Here is a 22,948-nt window from a genome sequence, read left to right on the forward strand (position 1 = left end):
TTTAAAGTGGCACCAGACTTGCTCAAATGAAAATACCCAAATTGAATGAAAGTTACGTACATATCTGAGGATCACTCACATAAATTGGCATAATTTTCTGAGTTACCTACAGAGAATTAGGCCCAGATTCGTGACAGCAAAGAAATCTATTTCTGCGCAGTAATCCAAATCTAGTATGAACCTTACTATCAACGACTTTACTTGGCACAACAATGCACAAAACTAAGATAAGGAGAGGTTGCTACAGTAGTAAACAACTTCCAAGACTCAAATATAAAATAAAAGTACTGTAGTAAAAAACATGGGTTGTCTCCCATAAGCGCTTTTCTTTAACGCCTTTCAGCTAGGCGCAGAAAGTGTATATCAAGTATTATCGAGAGATGAAGCATCAACATCATAATTTGTTCTAATAATAGAATCAAAAGGTAACTTTATTCTCTTTCTATGGAAGTGTTCCATACCTTTCTTGAGAGGAAATTGATATTTAATATTACCTTCCTTCATATCAATGATAGCTCCAACAGTTCGAAGAAAAGGTCTTCCCAATATAATGGGACAAGATGCATTGCATTCAATATCCAAGACAACAAAATCAACGGGGACAAGGTTATTGTTAACGGTAATGCGAATATTATCAACTCTCCCCAAAGGTTTCTTTGTAGCATTATCAACAAGATTAACATCCAAATAACAGTTTTTCAATGGTGGCAAGTCAAGCATATCATAAATTTTCTTAGGCATAACAGAAATACTTGCACCAAGATCACATAAAGCATTACAATCAAAATCATTGACCCTCATCTTAATGATAGTTCCCAACCATATTCTAACTTTCTAGGAATAGAAGTTTCAAGTTTTAGTTTCTCTTCTCTAGCTTTTATGAGAGCATTTGTAATATGTTTTGTAAAGGCCAAATTTATAGCACTAGCATTGGGACTTTTAGCAAGCTTTTGTAAGAACTTTATAACTTCAGAGATGTGGCAATCATCAAAGTCTAAACCATTATGATCTACAGCAATGGGATCATCATCCCCAATGTTGGAAAAAATTTCAGCAGTTCTATCACAAGCAGTTTCAGCAGTTTTAGCAGTTTCCGGCAGTTTTGCAGGCTTTGCATTAGAAGTAGAAACATTGCCAGCACCAATTCTTTCACCATTATTAGTTGGAGGTGCAGCAACATGTGGAGCATTAACATTACTAGTGGTGGTAATAGTCCAAACTTTAGCTACATTATTCTCTTTAGCAAGTTTTTCATTTTCTTCTCTTTCCCATCTAGCATGCAATTCAGCCATCAATCTTATATTCTCATTAATTCTAACTTGGATGGCATTTGCTGTAGTAACAATTTTATTTTCAATATCCTTATTAGGCATAACTTTCAATTTTAAAAGATCAACATCAGAGGCAAGTCTATCAACCTTAGAAGTAAGAATATCAATTTTATCAAGCTTTTCCTCAACAGATTTGTTAAAAGTAGTTTGTGTACTAATAAATTCTTTAAGCATAGCTTCAAGTCCAGGGGGTGTGTTCCTATTATTGTTGTAAGAATTCCCATAAGAATTACCATAACCGTTACCATTATTATAAGGATATGGCCTATAGTTATTACTAGAATTGTTCCGATAAGCATTGTTGTTGAAATTATTATTTTTAATGAAGTTTACATCAACATGTTCTTCTTGAGCAACCAATGAAGCTAACGGAACATTATTAGGATCAACATTAGTCCTATCATTCACAAGCATAGACATAATAGCATCAATCTTATCACTCAAGGAAGAGGTTTCTTCGACAGAGTTTACCTTCTTACCTTGTGGAGCTCTTTCCGTGTGCCATTCAGAGTAATTAATCATCATATTATCAAGAAGCTTTGTTACTTCACCAAGAGTGATGGACATAAAGGTACCTCCAGCAGCTGAATCCAATAGGTTCCGCGAAGAAAAGTTCAGTCCTGCATAAAAGGTTTGGATGATCATCCAAGTAGTCAGTCCATGGGTTGGGCAATTCTTTACCAAAGATTTCATTCTCTCCCATGCTTGAGCAACATGTTCATTATCTAATTGTTTAAAATTCATTATGCTACTCCTCAAAGATATAATTTTAGCGGGAGGATAATATCTACCAATAAAAGCATCCTTACATTTAGTCCATGAATCAATACTATTTCTAGGCAGAGATAGCAACCAATCTTTAGCTCTTCCTCTTAATGAGAAAGGAAACAATTTTAATTTTATAATGTTCCCATCTACATCCTTGTACTTTTGCATTTCACATAATTCAACAAAATTATTAAGATGGGCAGCAGCATCATCAGAACTAACACCAGAAAATTGCTCTCTCATAACAAGATTCAGTAAAGCAGGTTTAATTTCAAAGAATTCTGCTGTAGTAGCAGGTGGATCAATAGGTGTGCATAAGAAATCATTATTATTTGTGGTTGTGAAGTCACACAACTTAGTATTTTCAGGAGTACCCATTTTAGCAGTGGTAAATAAAGCAAACTAGATAAAGTAAATGCAAGTAACTAATTTTTTTGTGTTTTTGATATGGAGAACAAGACAGTAAATAAAGTAAAACTAGCAACTAATTTTTGTGTGTTTTGTTTAAGTGCAGCAAACAAGAAAGTAAATAAAATAAAGCAAGACAAAAACAAAGTAAAGAGATTGGATTGTGGAGACTCCCCTTGCAGCGTGTCTTGATCTCCCCGGCAACGGCGCCAGAAAATGTGCTTGATGCGTGCAATTAACACGTCCGTTGGGAACCCCAAGAGGAAGGTGTGATGCAGACAGTAGCAAGTTTTCCCTCAGAAAGAAACCAAGGTTTATCGAACCAGGAGGAGCCAAGAAGCACGTTGAAGGTTGATGGCGGCTAAGTATAGTGCAGCGCAACACCAGGGATTCCGGCGCCAACGTGGAACCTGCACAACACAACTAAAGTACTTTGCCCCAACGAAACAGTGAGGTTGTCAATCTCACCGGCTTGCTGTAACAAAGGATTAGATGTATAGTGTGGATGATGATTGTTTACAGAAAATAGTAAAGAACAAATATTGCAGTAGATTGTATTCGATGTAAAGAATAGGACCGGGGTCCACAGTTCACTAGAGGTGTCTCTCCCATAAGATAAATAGCATGTTGGGTGAACAAATTACAGTCGGGCAATTGACAAATAGAAAGGGCATGACAATGCACATACATGATATGATAAGTATAGTGAAATTTAATTGGGCATTACAACAAAGTACATAGACCGCTATCCAGCATGCATCTATGCCTAAAAAGTCCACCTTCAGGTTATCATCCGAACCCCTTCCAGTATTAAGTTGCAAACAATAGACAATTGCATTAAGTATGGTGCGTAATGTAATCAATAACTACATCCCCGGACATAGCATCAATGTTTTATCCCTAGTGGCAACAGCACATCCACAACCTTAGAACTTTCTGTCACTGTCCCAGATTTAATGGAGGCATGAACCCACTATCGAGCATAAATACTCCCTCTTGGAGTTAAGAGCAAAAACTTGGCCAGAGCCTCTACTAATAACGGAGAGCATGCAAGATCATAAACAACACATAGGTAATAGATTGATAATCAACATAACATAGTATTCTCTATCCATCGGATCCCGACAAACACAACATATAGCATTACAGATAGATGATCTTGATCATGTTAGGCAGCTCACAAGATCCAACAATGAAGCACATAAGGAGAAGACGACCATCTAGCTACTGCTATGGACCCATAGTCCAGGGGTGAACTACTCACTCATCACTCCGGAGGCGACCATGACGGTGAAGAGTCCTCCGGGAGATGATTCCCCTCTCCGGCAGGGTGCCGGAGGCGATCTCCAGAATCCCCCGAGATGGGATTGGCGGCGGCGGCGTCTCAGTAAGGTTTTCCGTATCGTGGCTCTCGGTACTGGGGGTTTCGCGACGGAAGCTTTAAGTAGGCGGAAGGGCAAGTCAGGGGGCCACACGAGGGCCCCACACACCAGGGCCGCGCGGCCAAGGCCTGGGCCGCGCCGCCCTGTTGTGGCGGCGCCTCGTGGCCCCACTTCGTCTCCTCTTCGGTCTTCTGGAAGCTTCGTGGCAAAATAGGACCCTGGGCGTTGATTTCGTCCAATTCCGAGAATATTTCCTTTGTAGGATTTCTGAAACCAAAAACAGCAGAAAACAGCAATTGGCTCTTCGGCATCTCGTTAATAGGTTAGTGCCGGAAAATGCATAAATATGACATAAAGTATGCATAAAACATGTAGATATCATCAATAATGTGGCATGGAACATAAGAAATTATCGATACGTCGGAGACGTATCAAAGGGCAAAGATTCAGCCTCCATGCGTTGCTTCAAGAAGCTTCAAGGTTGCAAAAAATGGGACAACCTCCGGCTCAGCCTCAACTTGAAGAAAGATGATGGTGAAGGAGGACCAGTGACCCTCGCGTCAGCCTCGGTGGGGCGACCATTTGGCAACAAGAAGACGAAGGCCGAGAGAAGTGTGGCGCTGGCATTGACTACCATTGACGCTTCCATCGAGAAGATGGTGTCCTGCTTCACCGCCGAGGACAAGGGTAGGGACGAGAGGGGCGCCGCCGTGTGGAAGACTATGTTGGACAAACAAGACATCAAGATTGGCCTCGATAACGAGAAGGTGGAGGCCGCCAAGATGGAAGCCCATGCCAGCATGATGAAAGCCATGAATGAAGCATCCACCATCGCATTGGCAAAGATAACGCAAGAAGCAAAGATCTTAATGGCGGACATGTCGAACATGGATTCATTGGCGCGAGTGTGGCACGAGATGTGCCGCGAGAGGATTGGCAAAGAGGTGGTGGCAGCCCAAGGGGCGGCGGTGGCATCGACAATATCGTCGGTTGTGCATTAGCCGCCTGTTATCAGCGCCTAGCAGCCGCCTGTGTTTGACGCCCACCTGCCCGAGCCGGTGATCGGTGCCGAGCCAGGTTTCTTGGAGGTTGCCCCGTCGCTCACACGTTTTCTTTGATCCATTTGGCTATGAAGCCAAGTTATTTTTTGGTAGCCGGACTATAAGATATGACGGCGAGTTGGTGGCTAGATGTTGATCAATATTTGAATTACTACTTGCAAAATTTTATTCGAATTTCCATCTCTACATGTTAGATTTTTTTAATCAAAGAACTCTATTAAGGTGTCGGTTTAGAAACCCTGGTGTAAGGCTGACCCGCACTTTGTGCTCTCAGGTGCAGGCGCACCCTATATACTCCAAAAAAATGTAGTAATTTCAAATAAAGTAAAAAAAAATCGAAACCCTTTAGCAGTCAAAGATAATCCAGTACTGTACTCGTATAAAATTGTTTGGCCAAGAAATGATTCACGTTGACTTCGGGCAAAAAAACAAATCTATGACGAATATAGCATGAATAGTACTTTAATATAGGACCTTCAAGTCTATTATTTTCACCCAGGAAATAAGAGAAGTTATTCCATGGTGAATCTTTCGTATACGAGTACAATACATGAACATCTTTGATTCCCCAAAAGAGTTGAATTTTTTTGACCTTTTTCTGAATTACTAAATTTTTTAAAATATGGGGTGCGCTTGCTCCCAGGTTCGCCAACGTATTTTCTGGTGTAAGGCAATCTTCCCTAATTCACCGCTTATTTAAGGCGTTGAGTAGGAATAGCACACTGGCAGCGAGCACCCGTCAGCGCTTATTTAGGAAGCCCGGTGAAGATGCTCTGACCAGTCCGTGGACGAAGCAAGCAGTTCTCCAGCGAAAGCAAAGCTCGTCATGTGCAATGATCCAACAAGCCACGGCACACCTTGAAGAAAGTCCACTTTTGATCCTTGAATTCTAGTGAAAGTTCACTTTTGGTCCTAGAACTTCCGTCTGATTCAAAATGAATCTTGAACTCTCAGAATCATTCACATTTAGTCCTTACCCCGATTGAGCTAGGCAAATGTCTGCCATAGGTGGCCAAAAACTCAAGGTAACAGTGCAAGGGTAGAGAGGCAGGACGATGTTGATAAGCAAACAAGGAGACCTTTGTGGTGCACGTGAACTAGAAGGGAGAGAAATCAAGCGAGAGACTGGTTCAGGGACCCAAGGGTTTCGTTGTTTTTTGCATTGTGACATTTGGTTTAACATCTCAGCTAGTTTGGGCTTGGTCTGGTTCTAAACCAATTTGGTTGGTTCCCTATTTTTTCTTTCCACGTCAGTAATTTGCTCAACTCAACTGCAAAGGGATGAAATGTGAACTATTACGAGAGTTCAAGGTTCATTCTAGACTAAAAATAAATTTTAGGACTGAAAGTGAACTTTTCCAAGAGTTCAAGGATGAGAATTGGATTTTCTTCGCACACCTTCTAGAATTTCCGCCCTTGGCATGTGCTGTCGACTAGTCTCGAGGCTACACGACGAAGTGTTCAGCAAATGTCCAGCCCGACAACGTATTTACCCGGTTTTTTATTGGATCGACGCATTCTTAGGTTAGGCACACTGCTAGTATTTTAATTAATGTGACATCTAACTAAAACTAGTTACAGTGGAAAGTAACATATACTAGTAATATATCCATGTTGCGGATATGTTGCTACTCTATATTACTATCTTCATTGCGGTTAGTTTCTCCCCACGGGGTAACCCATCCCGCGTCCGTGTGTCTAGATAGGTCGCGTCGGATAAATTTGTGTCCCAACATGGCGAGGCTTCTCCAAAATGGATGGCCACGGGGTTCGGGACGGCCCAAAACCAGCCCAAATCTGGGACAGGTTTGCGTGACCGCGGACGCCGATCGCTGGCCTCTCGCGTCATCCCCTTGTCCGCGTGTCCTAGGCTAGCTACCCAGTACTCGCTGCCACGGCCGTGGATTTCACTCGATGTCGGTGGCCTCGCTATGCGCGAGGATTCGACTCCAGCTTCTAGCAGCTGGATGGCCCGTGGCCGCCGGCGGCCTTACACCTTTCCGCAGCCGCCCTCCTCTTGTCCGTCCTTGCTTGCCGTGCCTCGAGGCAGGCAAGGCTGGGGTTCCGGGCCTCCTTGTTCACCTTCTGGCGATGTTGACGCTGCTGCCGGCCTAGCTCCGCCTCGAGGCTGAGCTCCTCCTCACCCGCCTCGTGGGCGCACCGCTCGGGCCAGGCCATCTGGAGGAGGCGGCGAGCATCCACATAGGCGATGAGCTTGTTTTTCCGCTCGATAAGGTCGCCTAAACGGCGGCGACCGGCCCGGTTGGAGGCCTCGTGCTTCGTGCTCTCGCACGTCATCTCAGCGAGACGCTCCTCGATGGCGGCTTTGAGCTCCGTCATCTCGCGGTGGTCCTCGATGTCTGCCTCCTCCTCGGCGGCGTGGTGGAACGCGAGCCGCGACGCGGTCCTCCCGGGTCATGCGCTGACACCTCCTCCACGGCCCCGTCCCAGCCGTCGGAGGCCTTGTACCAACCACCCCCGTCCGCCTCCATCTTCTTCGCGTCCTCGGCCGCAATGCAGATCGCCTCGTTATCGGCGGCCCATCGCGTGTCCTGCCCTTCTCCTCCGGTGTCCGTGGGAACCTAGCGCGGGCGGCGAGGGAGAGCTTCGCCCACGTGGTCTGCAGGCTGCACGACATGGTGATGGAGGAGGAGAGGGCACCGGAGAAGGTAGAGGGAGAGTGGGACGGCGGAGGCTCCTGTGAGCTTTATGAGGCTGCACGCGGTGCCTTTTATGGCCAGCGGCCCTGGTGGGAAAATTGGGTGCGAGTGCGCGAAATAGTGCCCTTTCGCGTGCATGGGAACCCCAGTGCTCGCGGGAACTTTCCTGCGCATTCTCCCGCCCGCTATTGTTGTCCCGTCGAGGCCTTCCATAGCGCAGGCCCGCCCAGGAAAGATGAACCACATGGAACTATGCGCGCGGCCACCCAAACGATCACGTACGGACGAACAGGCGTGCTGATTTGGGCATCCCCGTTAGAGATGGCCTTAGTCACATCAAAATAGTATCATAGATATCTTTATTAATTAGTTTGTATTATGTTATTACATCCTCCTCTCTCCTCATAAACACACTGCCACATAACCAAATTTGCTGAGTCGGACACGAAGTTAGGGCATCTCCAGCGGCGCGGCGCAAACGGTCGCTGAGTGACCATTTGCGTCCGTCGTGATCGGAAATGCGTCTGGGCCCTGCTCCAGTGGGGCGACGCAAAGTGACCGGGCCGTCCGCGGCGACGCAAACCTGGCCCAAATATGCACCAGGTTTGCATCTCCGCGGACGCTCCGCGGTCGCGCCGAGTGTCCGCCGAAAAAGACGTAGGACCCGCGCGTCAGTGGCAGGGAGGCTGATATTATTCCCGCCAGTGGCCATTCCCCGCGCGAAATATCAAACTAGACCGGCGCGAGCAGTCCAGAAGCGATGGACGTCCTCGCCGCCGCAGCCACCACCATGGATGTGGAGCAAACACTCGCACCTGCCGTCGCTCCACAGTCCCCCGTAGCCACGATCATAGCCACAATGGAGGCTGCAGCTCCGGCGGATGCAAAGCGGAGCGCCACCAGCGGCCGGGAGGCAAAGCCGAAGGCGGCAAAGAAGGTGCCCTCCAAGGAGGAGAAAAGCCTCGAGGCCGCGAAGCGTCGCGGCCGGCGCAGGAACTAGAAGGAGAAGATGTTGGAGATATGCCCAAGAGGCAATAATAAAAGTGGTTATTATATATCTTTATGTTTATGATAAATGTTTATATACCATGCTATAATTGTATTAACCGAAACATTGATACATGTGTGTTATATAAACAACAATGAGTCTCTAGTAAGCCTCTTAACTAGCTTGTTGATTAATAGATGATTAGTTTCATAATCATGAACATTGGATGTTATTAATAACAAGGTTATATCATTGTATGAATGATGTAATGGACACACCCAATTAAGCGTAGCATAAGATCACGTCATTAAGTTATTTGCTATAAGCTTTCGATACATAGTTACCTAGTCCTTATGACCATGAGATCATGTAAATCACTTATACCGGAAAGGTACTTTGATTACATCAAACGCCACTGCGTAAATGGGTGGTTATAAAGGTGGGATTAAGTATCCGGAAAGTATGAGTTGAGGCATATGGATCAACAGTGGGATTTGTCCATCCCGATGACGGATAGATATACTCTGGGCCCTCTCGGTGGAATGTCGTCTAATGTCTTGCAAGCATATGAATGAGTTCATAAGAGACCACATACCACGATACGAGTAAAGAGTACTTGTCAGGAGACGAGGGTGAACAAGGTATAGAGTGATACCGATGATCAAACCTCGGACAAGTAAAATATCGCGTGACAAAGGGAATTGGTATCGTATGTGAATGGTTCATTCGATCACTAAGTCATCGTTGAATATGTGGGAGCCATTATGGATCTCCAGATCCCGCTATTGGTTATTGGTCGGAGAGAGATCTCAACCATGTCTACATAGTTCGCGAACCGTAGGGTGACACACTTAAGGTTTGATGTTGTAATAGTAGAACTTGAATATGGAATGGAGTTTGAAGTATTGTTCGAAGTCCCGGATGGGATCCCGGACATCACGAGGAGTTCCGGAATGGTCCGGAGAATAAGATTCATATATAGGAAGTCATTTTATAAGTTTGAAAATGATCCGGTGCTTTTATGGAAGGTTCTAGAAGGTTCTAGAAAAGTCCGGAAGAAATCACTTTGGAAGGCGGAGTCCCGGAGGGACTCCACCACCATGGCCGGCCAACCCTAAGAGGGGTGGAGTCCCAAGTGGACTCCACCATAGGGGCCGGCCACCCCCCCACATGGAAGGGTGGGAATCCCACTTGGGTGGGAGTCCCACCTTGGGTAGGTTTCCCTACTACATGGAAGGTTTTGGGTTCGGGTCTTATTCGAAGACTTGTAGTCCAACACTTGGGGTTCCACCTATATAATGAGGGGCATAGGGGAGGGGGCCGGCCACCACAAGCCACCAAGCTGGCCGCACCCATAGAGGCCGGCCACCCCCTCTCCCAAACCCTAGCCGCCCCCCTCTCTCCTCCACCTCTCCCGCACGCTTAGCGAAGCTCCGCCGGAGTTCTCCATCGCCACCGCCACCATGCCGTCGTGCTGCCGGATTCAAGGAGGAGCTACTACTTCCGCTGCCCGCTGGAACGGGGAGAAGGACGTCGTCTTCATCAACACCGAACGTGTGACCGAGTACGGAGGTGCTGTCCGATCGTGGCATCGTGATCAAGATCTTCTACGCGCTTTTGCAAGCGGCAAGTGATCGTCTACCGCAGCAACAAGAGCCTCATCTTGTAGGCTTTGGAAATCTTCAAGGGTGAGTCTCGATGATCTCCTCATTGCTCCCGTCTTCTAGATTGCATCTTGGCTTGGATTGCGTTCTCGCGGTAGGAAATTTTTTGTTTTCTATGCAACGAATCCCTACAGTGGTATCAGAGCCGTGTCTATGCATAGATGGTTGCACGAGTAGAACACAATGGTTTTGTGGGCGTTGATGCTTATGTTGTCTTTAGTTTGAGTACTTTGCATCTTTGTGGCATAGTGGGATGAAGCGGCTCGGGCTAACTTTACATGACCGCTTTCATGAGATTTGCTCCACGCTCGACATGCAACTTGTATTGCATAAGTGGCTTTGCGGGTGTCTGTCTCTCCTACTATAGTGAAGATTCAATTTACTCTTCTATTGACAACACTAGTATCACCGTTGTGGTTCATGTTCGTAGGTAGATTGGATCTCACTCGAAAACCCTAAATCACGTAAAATATGCAAACCAAATTAGAGAACGTCTAACTTGTTTTTGCAGGGTTTGGTGATGTGATATGGCCATAATGTGATAATGACTATGTATGAGATGATCATTATTGTATTGTGGCAACCGGCAGGAGCCTTATGGTTGTCTTTAAATTTCATGTTGAGTAGTATTTCAAAGTAGTTGTAATAGTTGCTACATGGAGGACAATCATGAAGACGGCGCCATTGACCTTGGTGCTTCGCCGACGATGATGGAGATCATGCCCGTTGATGATGAAGATCATGTCCGTGCTTTGGAGATGAAGATCAAAGGCGCAAAGACAAAAGGGCCATATCATATCACATATGAACTGCATGTGATGTTAATCCATTATGCATCTTATTTTGCTTAGATCGCGACGGTAGCATTATAAGATGATCCCTCTCACTAAAATATCAAGATAATAAAGTGTTCATCCTTAGTAGCTCCGTTGCCAAGACTTGTCGTTTCGAAGCATCTTGTGATGATCGGGTGTGATAGACTCAACAAGTGCATACAACGGGTGCAAGCCAGTTTTGCACATGCGGATACTAAGGTGGCCTTGACGAGCCTAGCATGTACAGACATGGTCTCGGAACACGTGATATCGAAAGGTAGAGCATGAATCATATGATTGATATGATGAACACTTTGAGTGTTCGCCATTGAAATTACATCTTGTCTCGTGATGATCGGACTTGGTGTGGTGGATTTGGTTCGTGTGATCACTAAGACAATGCGAGGGATATTGTTTTGAGTGGGAGTTCACCTAGTTTTTAATTATGTTGAATTAAAATTTGAACTCAATTTGTCATAAACATTAGTCTAAACTATTGCAAATATATGTTGTAGATATGGCGTCCCCAATCAATTTTAACCAGTTCCTAGAGAAAGAAAAGCTTAAGAGCAACGGTAGCAACTTCACCGACTGGTTCCGTCATGTGAGGATCTTCCTCAATGGCGGAAATCTGCAATATGTGCTTGATGCACCGCTAGGTGACCCTCCTGCAGAAACTGAAACCGATGAAGTAAATAATGTTTACGCGACTCGAAAAACTCGGTACTCTCAAGTTCAGTGTGCCATCCTATGCAGTCTGGAAGCTGATCTTCAAAAACGTTTTGAGCACCACGATCCACATGAGTTAATCAATGAGTTGAAAACTATCTTTGAAACTCATGCGGCCGTGGAATGCTATGAAGCATCGAAACACTTCTTCAGTTGCATGATGGAAGAAGGCAGCTCCGTTAGTGAGCACATGCTCGCCATGACCGGGCATGCGAAGAAACTCAGTGATTTGGGAGTAGTGATTCCTAACCGACTGGGGATTAATCGTGTCCTTCAATCACTGCCACCTAGTTACAAGAACTTTGTGATGAACTACAATATGCAGAACATGAACAAAGAGTTACCTGAACTCTTCTCCATGCTGAAATCGGCTGAGATTGAGATCAAGAAAGAGCACCAAGTGTTGATGGTCAACAAGACCACCAGTTTCAAGAAACAGGGCAAGTCTAACGGAAAATTCAAGAAGGGTGGCAAGAAAGCTGCCACGCCTCCTGTGAAACCTAAGACTGGCCCTAAGCCTGATGCTGAGTGTTATTACTGCAAGGAGAAGGGACACTGGAAGCGTAATTACTCCAAGTATTTGGCGGATCTGAAGAGCGGCCTTGTCAAGAAGAAGAAAGAAGGTATATCTGATATACATGTTATAGATGTTTATCTTACTGGTTCTCGCACTAGTACCTGGGTATTTGATACTGGTTCGGTTGCTCATATTTGTAACTCGAAACAGGAACTAAAGAATAAACGAAGACTACTAAAGGATGAAGTGACGATGCGCGTTGGAAATGGATCCAAAGTCGATGTGATCGCTGTCGGCACACTTCCTCTACATCTACCTTTGGGATTAGTTATAAGCCTCAATAATTGTTATTTTGTACCCGCGTTGAGCATGAACATTATATCTGGATCTTGTTTAATGCAAGACGGTTATTCATTCAAGTCTGAGAATAATGGTTGTTCTATTTTTATGAATAATATCTTTTATGGTCGAGCACCTGAAAAGAATGGCTTATTTCTTTTAGATCTCGATAGTAGTGATACACATATACATAACATTGATGCTAAGCGAATTAAATTGAATGATAATTCTACTTATATGTGGCACTGTCGTCTTGGTCATATTGGAGTGAAACGCATGAAGAAACTCCATACCGATGGATTACTTGAATCACTTGACTTTGAGTCACTTGATAGATGCGAAGCATGTCTAATGGGAAAAATGACTAAGACTCCATTCTCTGGTATTATGGAGCGAGCTACTGACTTATTGGAAATCATACATACTGATGTGTGCGGACCAATGAGTGTAGCATCGCGCGGTGGTTATCGTTATGTTCTAACCTTCACAGATGATCTGAGTAGATATGGGTATATCTATTTCATGAAACATAAATCCGAAACTTTTGAGAAGTTTAAGGAATTCCAAAGTGAAGTAGAAAATCAACGTAACAAGAAGATTAAATTTCTACGATCTGATCGTGGAGGTGAATATCTGAGTTATGAGTTTGGCATGCATTTAAAGAAATGCGGAATACTTTCACAATTGACACCGCCGGGAACACCTCAACGAAACGGTGTGTCCAAACGTCGTAATCGAACTCTCTTAGATATGGTTCGTTCTATGATGTCTCTTACTGATTTGCCGTTATCATTTTGGAGTTATGCATTAGAGACAGCCGCATTTGCTTTAAATAGAGCACCATCAAAATCCGTTGAAACGACACCGTATGAATTATGGTTTAATAAGAAACCTAAGCTGTCGTTCCTAAAAGTTTGGGGTTGCGAAGCCTATGTAAAAAAGTTACAACCGGACAAGCTAGAACCCAAAGCGGAGAAATGCGTCTTCATAGGATACCCTAAGGAAACTATAGGGTATACTTTCTATCACAGATCCAAAGGCAAGATCTTTGTTGCTAAGAACGGAACCTTTCTTGAGAAAGAATTTCTCACTAAAGAAGTGACTGGAAGAAAAGTAGAACTCGATGAGATTGATGAATCTTCACTCATTGATCAGAGTAGCACAAGACGGAAGATGTTCTGTGCCGCCTACACCGTCAACAGGAAGCTAATGATGATGATCATGAAACTTCAAACGAGATAGCCATCGAACCTCGCAGATCGACAAGGGAACGTGCCACTCCCCGATTGGTATGATCCTTGTCTAAATGTCATGATTGTGGACAACAATGATGAAGACCTGCGACGTATGAAGAAGCGATGATGAGCCTGCATTCCAACAAATGGCAAGAAGCCATGAAATCCGAAATGGGATCCATGTATGATAACAAAGTATGGACTTTGGTAGACTTACCTGATAGCCGCAAGGCTGTCGAGAATAAATGGATCTTCAAGAGAAAAACAGATGCTGATGGTAATATTACTGTCTATAAAGCTCGACTTGTCGCAAAGGGTTTCCGACAAATTCAAGGTGTTGACTACGATGAGACTTTCTCACCTGTAGCGAAGCTAAAATCTGTGAGGATTTTGTTAGCAATAGCTGCATTTTTCGATTATGAGATTTGGCAGATGGATGTCAAAACGGCGTTCCTTAATGGAGACATTGAGGAAGAGTTGTATATGGTACAACCCAAAGGTTTTGTCGATCCTAAAAATGCTGACAAAGTATGCAAACTTCAGCGTTCAATTTATGGACTGAAGCAAGCATCAAGAAGTTGGAACCGACGTTTTGATAAGGTGATCAAAGACTTCGGGTTTATACAGTGTCATGGAGAGGCCTGTATTTACAAGAAAGTGAGTGGGAGCTCTGTAGCATTTCTGATATTATATGTAGATGACATATTATTGATTGAGAATGATATAGAACTATTAAGCAGTGTAAAGGGTTATTTGAATAATAGTTTTTCAATGAAAGACCTTGGTGAAGCATCGTATATATTAGGCATCAAGATTTATAGAGATAGATCAAGACGTCTAATAGGGCTATCACAAAGTACATACCTGGACAAGATTCTAAAGAAGTTTAGAATGGACGAAAGTAAGAAAGGATTCTTACCTATGTTACTGTGCAAGGTCTTAAGTAAGACTCAAGGTCCGGCTACGGCAGAAGAAAGAGAAAGGATGAGTCAGATTCCCTATGCCTCGGCAGTAGGCTCTATCATGTATGCCATGCTATGTACTAGACCGGATATAGCACATGTTGTTAGTTTGACTAGCAGATATCAAAGTGATCCAGGAATGGAACACTGGACAGCGGTCAAGAATATCCTGAAGTACTTGAAAAGAACTAAGGATATGTTTCTTTGTTATGGAGGTGACCAAGAGCTCGTTGTACCAAGTTACACCGATGCAAGTTGGAACACTGATCCTGATGACTCTAAGTCACGGTGCGGGTACGTGTTTATATTGAATGGTCTTTGCGATGGCTGGGCAAGCTCGAAGCAGTGCACGGTGGCGAAGTCATCAACAGAATCGGAGTACATAGCGGCTTCAGAGGCTTCATCAGAAGCGGTATGGATGAAGAGGTTCATTGTAGAGCTCGGTGTGGTTCCTAGTGCATTGGACCCACTAGTCATTTACTGTGACAACATGGGTGCCATCGCCAATGCACAAGAACCAAGGTCACACAAGAGGCTGAAGCATATCAAGCTGCGTTATCATTCGATTCGCGAGTACATTGAAGATGGAGAAGTAAAGATTTGCAAAGTACACACTGATCTGAATGTAGCAGATCCGTTGACTAAAGCTCTCCCTAGGGCAAAGCATGACCAACACCAGAATGCCATGGGTGTTAGGTACCTTACAATGTAATCTAGATTATTGACTCTAGTGCAAGTGGAAGACTGTTGGAGATATGCCCAAGAGGCAATAATAAAAGTGGTTATTATATATCTTTATGTTTATGATAAATGTTTATATACCATGCTATAATTGTATTAACCGAAACATTGATACATGTGTGTTATATAAACAACAATGAGTCTCTAGTAAGCCTCTTAACTAGCTTGTTGATTAATAGATGATTAGTTTCATAATCATGAACATTGGATGTTATTAATAACAAGGTTATATCATTGTATGAATGATGTAATGGACACACCCAATTAAGCGTAGCATAAGATCACGTCAATAAGTTATTTGCTATAAGCTTTCGATACATAGTTACCTAGTCCTTATGACCATGAGATCATGTAAATCACTTATACCGGAAAGGTACTTTGATTACATCAAATGCCACTGCGTAAATGGGTGGTTATAAAGGTGAGATTAAGTATCCGAAAAGTATGAGTTGAGGCATATGGATCAACAGTGGGATTTGTCCATCCCGATGACGGATAGATATACTCTGGGCCCTCTCGGTGGAATGTCGTCTAATGTCTTGCAAGCATATGAATGAGTTCATAAGAGACCACATACCACGATACGAGTAAAGAGTACTTGTCAGGAGACGAGGTTGAACAAGGTATAGAGTGATACCGATGATCAAACCTCGGACAAGTAAAATATCGCGTGACAAAGGGAATTGGTATCGTATGTGAATGGTTCATTCGATCACTAAGTCATCATTGAATATGTGGGAGCCATTATGGATCTCCAGATCCCGCTATTGGTTATTGGTCGGAGAGAGATCTCAACCATGTCTACATAGTTCGTGAACCGTAGGGTGACACACTTAAGGTTTAATGTTGTAATAGTAGAACTTGAATATGGAATGGAGTTCGAAGTATTGTTCGAAGTCCCGGATGGGATCCCGGACATCACGAGGAGTTCCGGAATGGTCCGGAGAATAAGATTCATATATAGGAAGTCATTTTATAAGTTTGAAAATGATCCGGTGCTTTTATGGAAGGTTCTAGAAGGTTCTAGAAAAGTCCGGAAGAAATCACTTTGGAAGGCGGAGTCCCGGAGGGACTCCACCACCATGGCCGGCCAACCCTAAGAGGGGTGGAGTCCCAAGTGGACTCCACCATAGGGGCCGGCCACCCCCCCACATGGAAGGGTGGGAATCCCACTTGGGTGGGAGTCCCACCTTGGGTAGGTTTCCCTACTACATGGAAGGTTTTGGGTTCGGGTCTTATTCGAAGACTTGTAGTCCAACACTTGGGGTTCCACCTATATAATGAGGGGCATAGGGGAGGGGGCCGGCCACCACAAGCCACCAAGCTGGCCGCACCCATAGAGGCCGGCCACCCCCTCTCCCAAACCCTAGCCACCCCCCTCTCTCCTCCACCTCTCCCGCACGCTTAGCGAAGCTCCGCCAGAGTTCTCCATCGCCACCGCCACCACGCCGTCGTGCTGCCGGATTCAAGGAGGAGCTACTACTTCCGCTGCCCGCTGGAACGGGGAGAAGGACGTCGTCTTCATCAACACCGAACGTGTGACCAAGTACGGAGGTGCTGCCCGATCGTGGCGCCGTGATCAAGATCTTCTACGCGCTTTTGCAAGCGGCAAGTGATCGTCTACCGCAGCAACAAGAGCCTCATCTTGTAGGCTTTGGAAATCTTCAAGGGTGAGTCTCGATGATCTCCTCGTTGCTCCCGTCTTCTAGATTGCATCTTGGCTTGGATTGCGTTCTCGCGGTAGGAAATTTTTTGTTTTCTATGCAACGAATCCCTACAGAAGACTGCTGCGGCCGCCAACCAGCAGGCATGGCAGATGCAGATGAAAGCCGGCGGCGCACAAGTAGCCCTCCATCCGAGCTTAGCGAAGGGCTACATGCTCGTCAAGCGAGAGGAGATCGCTGGCGTCGCTCCTCCGGCCTCGTCGGTGAGCTCGGTAAGTTCCCAGCTGCGTCCTGGAACTCCCGCTCGCTTGCAGGGCCACCCGGCGTCGCGGTTCGCCTCCGGCGTGCCGCTGGTGCAGTTGAACGGGGCGTCGATGTAGTTCAACGGGGCGGCAGTTCCCGACCTCAACCGGACGCCTACAAGCGGTGACTCGTGCCCGGGCGCGACACACAAGATGCGCCAGCTGCCGGAGGAGAGCAGGCCGGTGCCCCGCATCCTGTTCGACGAAATGGCACCGCCTGCCCCGACGATGGACGACCTGGTACGTGAGCTCTCCCAATGTGTGCGACTATCGTGTATCATGCGTCTGACGTCCGGTTATTCGTAGGCCTATTGGAAGGACCGGAATGAGGCAGACATCGAGGCCATGATCTTCGGCGGCGGCTTCGTTGGCGACGACCGGACCGGGATAGGCCCGCATGATGAGTGGGCACCGACGCAGGATGCGGAGGACATCGCTAACGCACGGCTGTTCTCCACCCAAGCCACTGAAACGCGGCCAACACCCGTGTGCGTCGACGACTTTAACGACGCGCCGAGGCGAGGAGGATGGACGCCGAGGCCAAGACCCGTGCAGAAGACACAAGGATCATGCTTGCCGACTTGAGTGGCGTCGACGACGACACGAGGGCCTGGTTCATGTAGAGGCGCGCCGAAATCCGCGTGCGAGAAGCCTGATCGCCATCGCCATGCGCCCAACACCTTGGCCTCCTTTTGGACTTTTTTTAATTGCTGTTCAGACCTTGTTGTGCCCCTTTTGGACTCCACTTTGCGTTGTACCATTTGCAAAGTGTGATGAACTTATTTCAGCCCTCAATTTGCGGCTGTAATTTCGTGCAAAGTTAACGCTACAACCTCTTTTTTGAATTCTGGCATGCGCCGAAAATGCGTCGCCCCGCTGGAGCTAGCCCCAGACGCAAACAGACGCACGACCATTTCCATGTCCGCCAGGCGACGCAAATGGACCCCGCGGACAATTTGGACGTTCGAAATGCATCGCGCCGCTGGAGATGCTCTTACTACTCAAGTTACTTGCACTATAAGTAGTCTAAGAAGCAGATATTGAATTACATTAACATAGGTAGGTATCGTATCATAGCGCATGTTACGAGAAAAATTAATGCTAAATAGATTTTCTACACAGATTTTCATTAAAATTTTACAAAGCAATACATTTATAAAATTATGATACCATTCTATAATAGCTCTACCATAAACCATGATTCTACTATATGGTATACCCCGTACTACACTGTGACCAACCGTTTGTTCATGCGGGCCAATTAGTGGAATCATGCGGGCTGTGTGGGGTAACCTGTCGTTAAAGAAAGGATCTGCCGCCGTTTGTTATCAATTTGCGCTTCAGGAGATGAGCTGGCACACTATGCAGCTGTAGTATCATGTTCCAGAAGAAATGCTAGCAACGGATTTGTGAGATGTCGAGGGTGCAATGCAACAGCATCCGCTAGCTAGCTTGTACATTTTCATGGCCGACAGCGACGGCAGCTCCTGCCTTCATGGGGCTGCGAAGGAAGGAAGAAGCCCAGATATTGTGTTCACGCGCGTCCCTCTCGGCTGTCGCGACGACTTGGAGTCTTTCAACCGGATGTGATCTAGCAGCAGCAGCAGTTCCTTTCTCTCAAAGAAAACAGGGGGAAAGTATTTTGAAGCATTCAACTCGATCTGCAGCCACGCACGCAAGAGGATAAGTGCACGAACAATCACCATCTTCTTCTGAGCTAAATTATCGTGGCTCTCAGCATCTCCACCTCATTAAGCTATCGCAGATCCTCTTGTCAAATAATCACCGCGTCAAGCCATGCATAAACTTCAATATAGACGGACGTCACACCAAATAGTCGTTTTGGAACCCGGTGCTAGGTAGTCCTTTGTTTGATTTTTTGAAAAAACTAAAAAATCAAAATAAAATACATATCACATATGAGTGTACGTAGTTGCCTATTACGTACCTACTAAGTCTTGCTGACGTATCTTTTTTTAGTGTGATCTAGACAAAAAAAAAGGAGGGAGTAGAAATGAGTTTTTATTACTTTTAATAGCCGTCATTTTGTCCTTTTTACTTACACTATATCGTAACGTACTCATTAACGAAACTTTATAAATATTTAGAGTACACAAACATGTATATGCAGATATTAAAAAAAGGGTTTGTCTATGTCTAAGTTGACTGGGATTTTCTTAAGTCTAAGTCATCTCAGAAAAGTGCAACTGCAGTTCAAAGAAAAGTGCAACTTGGTTCAGTTGCACATTTTTTGTAGAAAAGTGCAATTGCATTTTTTAAACAGAAAAGTGCAACTCAAGTACTTTTTTTGTAAGTGACTGAGACTTAAGAAATTCTCAGTCAACTTAGACATAGCAAAACCGTTAAAAAATGAAACTTATAACTATTATTTCCGAGTGTTTCAAGATAAAGGGCTACCTGGCACCCGTGGGCCCATGTCACTGCTCTCCCACTCGTTAAGCTATCACAAATCCTTTTGTCAAGGGATTGCAATGTGTACCCATTGCCCGCCTACCCTACGGGTAAAAACCCATAAGGACTACGGGTATCAGATACAAATTTACCCATGGGTATGCAAATGAGAAAATATCATACCCATCGGGTAGAGCAGACATGGGTGTGGGATCGTGAAAATCATACCAGTGTACCCATGTCCCCAACCTAAATATGACAAGTGGAACCTCTGTGATATCATAACATACTTAATTTTCTTCCTGATCATGCATTCACATAGCTAGGCCAAACCTCACATGTTTCAGTCCCACCGCCGCTGGTGTGCTAGTTAGGATTAGTTCACCTCCTATCACATGACTTTACGTGATCACAACCTGATGTGTTGCAGTTTGTGGGCAAGTGTTGTTGTTTACAAATGTTGTTCTTTATAATAATGTGTTGATGTCTATAATTTCCTTTTGTTTATACAATATGGTTACATGTTGTTTCTTATTACTGGCTTTTGCTCAATTTAGTGTTTTCTACACGTGGCTATTTTTACCCGCGGATACCCATCTATCCCGCCGGGTGACCGGTATGGGAAAAACCGTTTACAGGTATGGTGCGGGTGATGGGTAAGATCAGAGGACAGACATGAGTATGGGGTGGCTCCACCCATACCCATACCCTACGGGTGCCAACCCTAGGCAAACCAGTTTGCTAACTCCCGGTTACCCGAGAACTATATATGTTAGAGCTCGATCGATTGATGTTTTTTCTTCTCAGAATCGATCGATAGATTTGTTGTTTAGCTTTGTAGCAACGGTTATTCTTGTTTTGCTTTTGGATTTTCTTGTTGGGCTGGTCCCTTTGGCGTTGGTATTTTTAAGTTGTATACACGCTTCAGGTTGAAACTACAGATCCATCCACTTGAACGATTTTCTCTTGTTGTTACTATATTACCTAGGTGTGCAATTGTAGAGGTATGTAATTACACGTATATGTGCGATTGCAGACATATATGAATAATTGCACAAGGACGGGCGTAATTACATGTATGTGTATGATTGCATACGTATATGTATAATTGCACGTGGACGTGTAATTTTTGTAATTACTCACGGATATGTAATCACGCGCAACTTAAAAAATATATATATATATATATATATATAATGTTTTTATTTGATTTTTTATGTGCAATTACATATAGATGTGTAATTGAGTATATTTGTGTAATTGAAAACTCTTGACATTTTTTATGTGTTTAGACGTAGATGTGTAGTTGCACATGTGCAATTACGTGTGTGCATGCAATTGCATATGGATATGTAATTACATTTATGTGTGTAATTTAAAACCTTGTATACTTTTTAAAATTGGGCTTGAAGTTATTTTATTGGGGGGGGGGGGGGGGGGGTCCTGCCCGATCGAGAGTTAGGCACATCCTTTGTCAAATACTACTCCATTTCAAAACTTAAGACTTATATTATTATTATAAAGTTAAGGTATGTAAAGTTTGATCAAGTTTTTATCAACAATAATTAACAAGCAAAATACAGAATATATATTTTCATACTGTATATACAAAATGTCATATTTATTGGTACTTTTTTCTATAAATTTGACTAAACTTTATTTGATACAACTTTTGAAAATAAATTAGTCTTAAGCTTGGGAACGGAGCTAGTAATCACCACTTCAAGCCATGCATAAACTTCAATATAGACGGACGTCACACGCACCATACACATATTTAGGTTTTTTCTACAAGCCACAGCAAGGCGTGCCCGACTAATTGTACAGTTTTACTAGTAGTGGTAGACGATTCTAAGCAAAACAAGTACTCCACTCTTACAAGCATGCACGTACTGCTTATTCTAGAAGCGTAGTGACGCGGCACTAGCACAAGTCCACAGGTGAGCTAGCTGCGGGAATCTTGGCATTTCTAACTGCCCGGCCGGGGAGACACGCGAAGCTACTCCCAGCCGGCCGCAAAGATGGCCAGCTCCGACCTCGACGACAAGGGGGTGGTCACCAGCACTGGTCGGTCTCCCAGGTCCGGCGGCGGCTCCCGGGGAACGACGGCGAGCGGGTGAGGTTGGGCGCGCAGCGGCGGCCGACTGCGGAGGGGATCATGGTCATGCCGCGGTCGTAGTCGGCGCGCTTGCTGGGGTCGGAGAGCGTGCTGTAGGCGGCGTGCACGCGTATGAATTCGTCGGCGGAGGCGGCGGGATGCGGGGACACGTCCGGGTGGACGGCGCGCGCCAGGCGGCGGTAGGCAGCCTTGATGTCCCGGCAGCTGGCGCCGGCGTCGAGGCCAAGAACGTCGTAGAAGGTGTCGGAGGCGCCGCGCTCCAGCGTGGAAACGGCGGTGGCAGAAGTGGAGAAGGAGGCAGAGCGGGAGAAGGTGGCGCTGGGCCGGGCGAACGGGGCCGAGAGGAGCGGCGGAGGCTGGGCAACCGGCGAGGAAGGCGGCGAGGGTGAGAAGGAAGCGGAGCGGGAAAAGGACACGGAACGGGAGAAGAAGCCGGGGGAGAGTGTGGGGCGTGGGGAGATCATGGTGGAGCTAGCACTGGATAGTGGATATGGCTTTGGATCTGGTATCAGTTTCGGCTGAGTGCAGTGCAGGAGCCGGAGATCTGAGCGGGGCTAGCCGTATTTAACACTGGAAGAGGAGGCAATCAGACAAAGGCTATTGAGGTGGACTGGCTATTTGTTAAGGAAAATGATCCGTTGCCCCCGGGGGATAAGGCTCTCCCAGCCCCCGGATCCCCAGCCGCCGGATCAACCATTTTGATGGTTAGATTTGTATGTAGCAAAAAAACACCTTCGGCAGCAAAAAATCAGACCCGGCAGCAAATGACTGAAGCAAAAAACGGTTCGTTCAGAAAAAGAAAAGTAAAAAGGCTGGGCTCGCTGGAGACCTCCCCGGAGATCACGTAGCAA

At 45.3% G+C, this 22,948-nt stretch overlaps 1 protein-coding gene across 1 annotated transcript; it reads right to left on the bottom strand.

The window, feature by feature from the left end:
* Positions 1–21,686: 21,686 nt before the first annotated feature.
* On the bottom strand, positions 21,687–22,668 carry LOC127296385 (chaperone protein dnaJ 11, chloroplastic). The gene has a single exon (XM_051326446.2). It carries the CDS (start codon positions 22,559–22,561, stop codon positions 22,034–22,036), a length of 528 nt encoding a protein of 175 aa, XP_051182406.1. The 5' UTR covers positions 22,562–22,668; the 3' UTR covers positions 21,687–22,033.
* Between the last annotated feature and the right edge of the window lie 280 nt (positions 22,669–22,948).

This window comes from Lolium perenne, chromosome 4 (assembly GCF_019359855.2).
Source record: "Lolium perenne isolate Kyuss_39 chromosome 4, Kyuss_2.0, whole genome shotgun sequence".
Classification (NCBI taxonomy): Eukaryota; Viridiplantae; Streptophyta; class Magnoliopsida; order Poales; family Poaceae; genus Lolium; species Lolium perenne.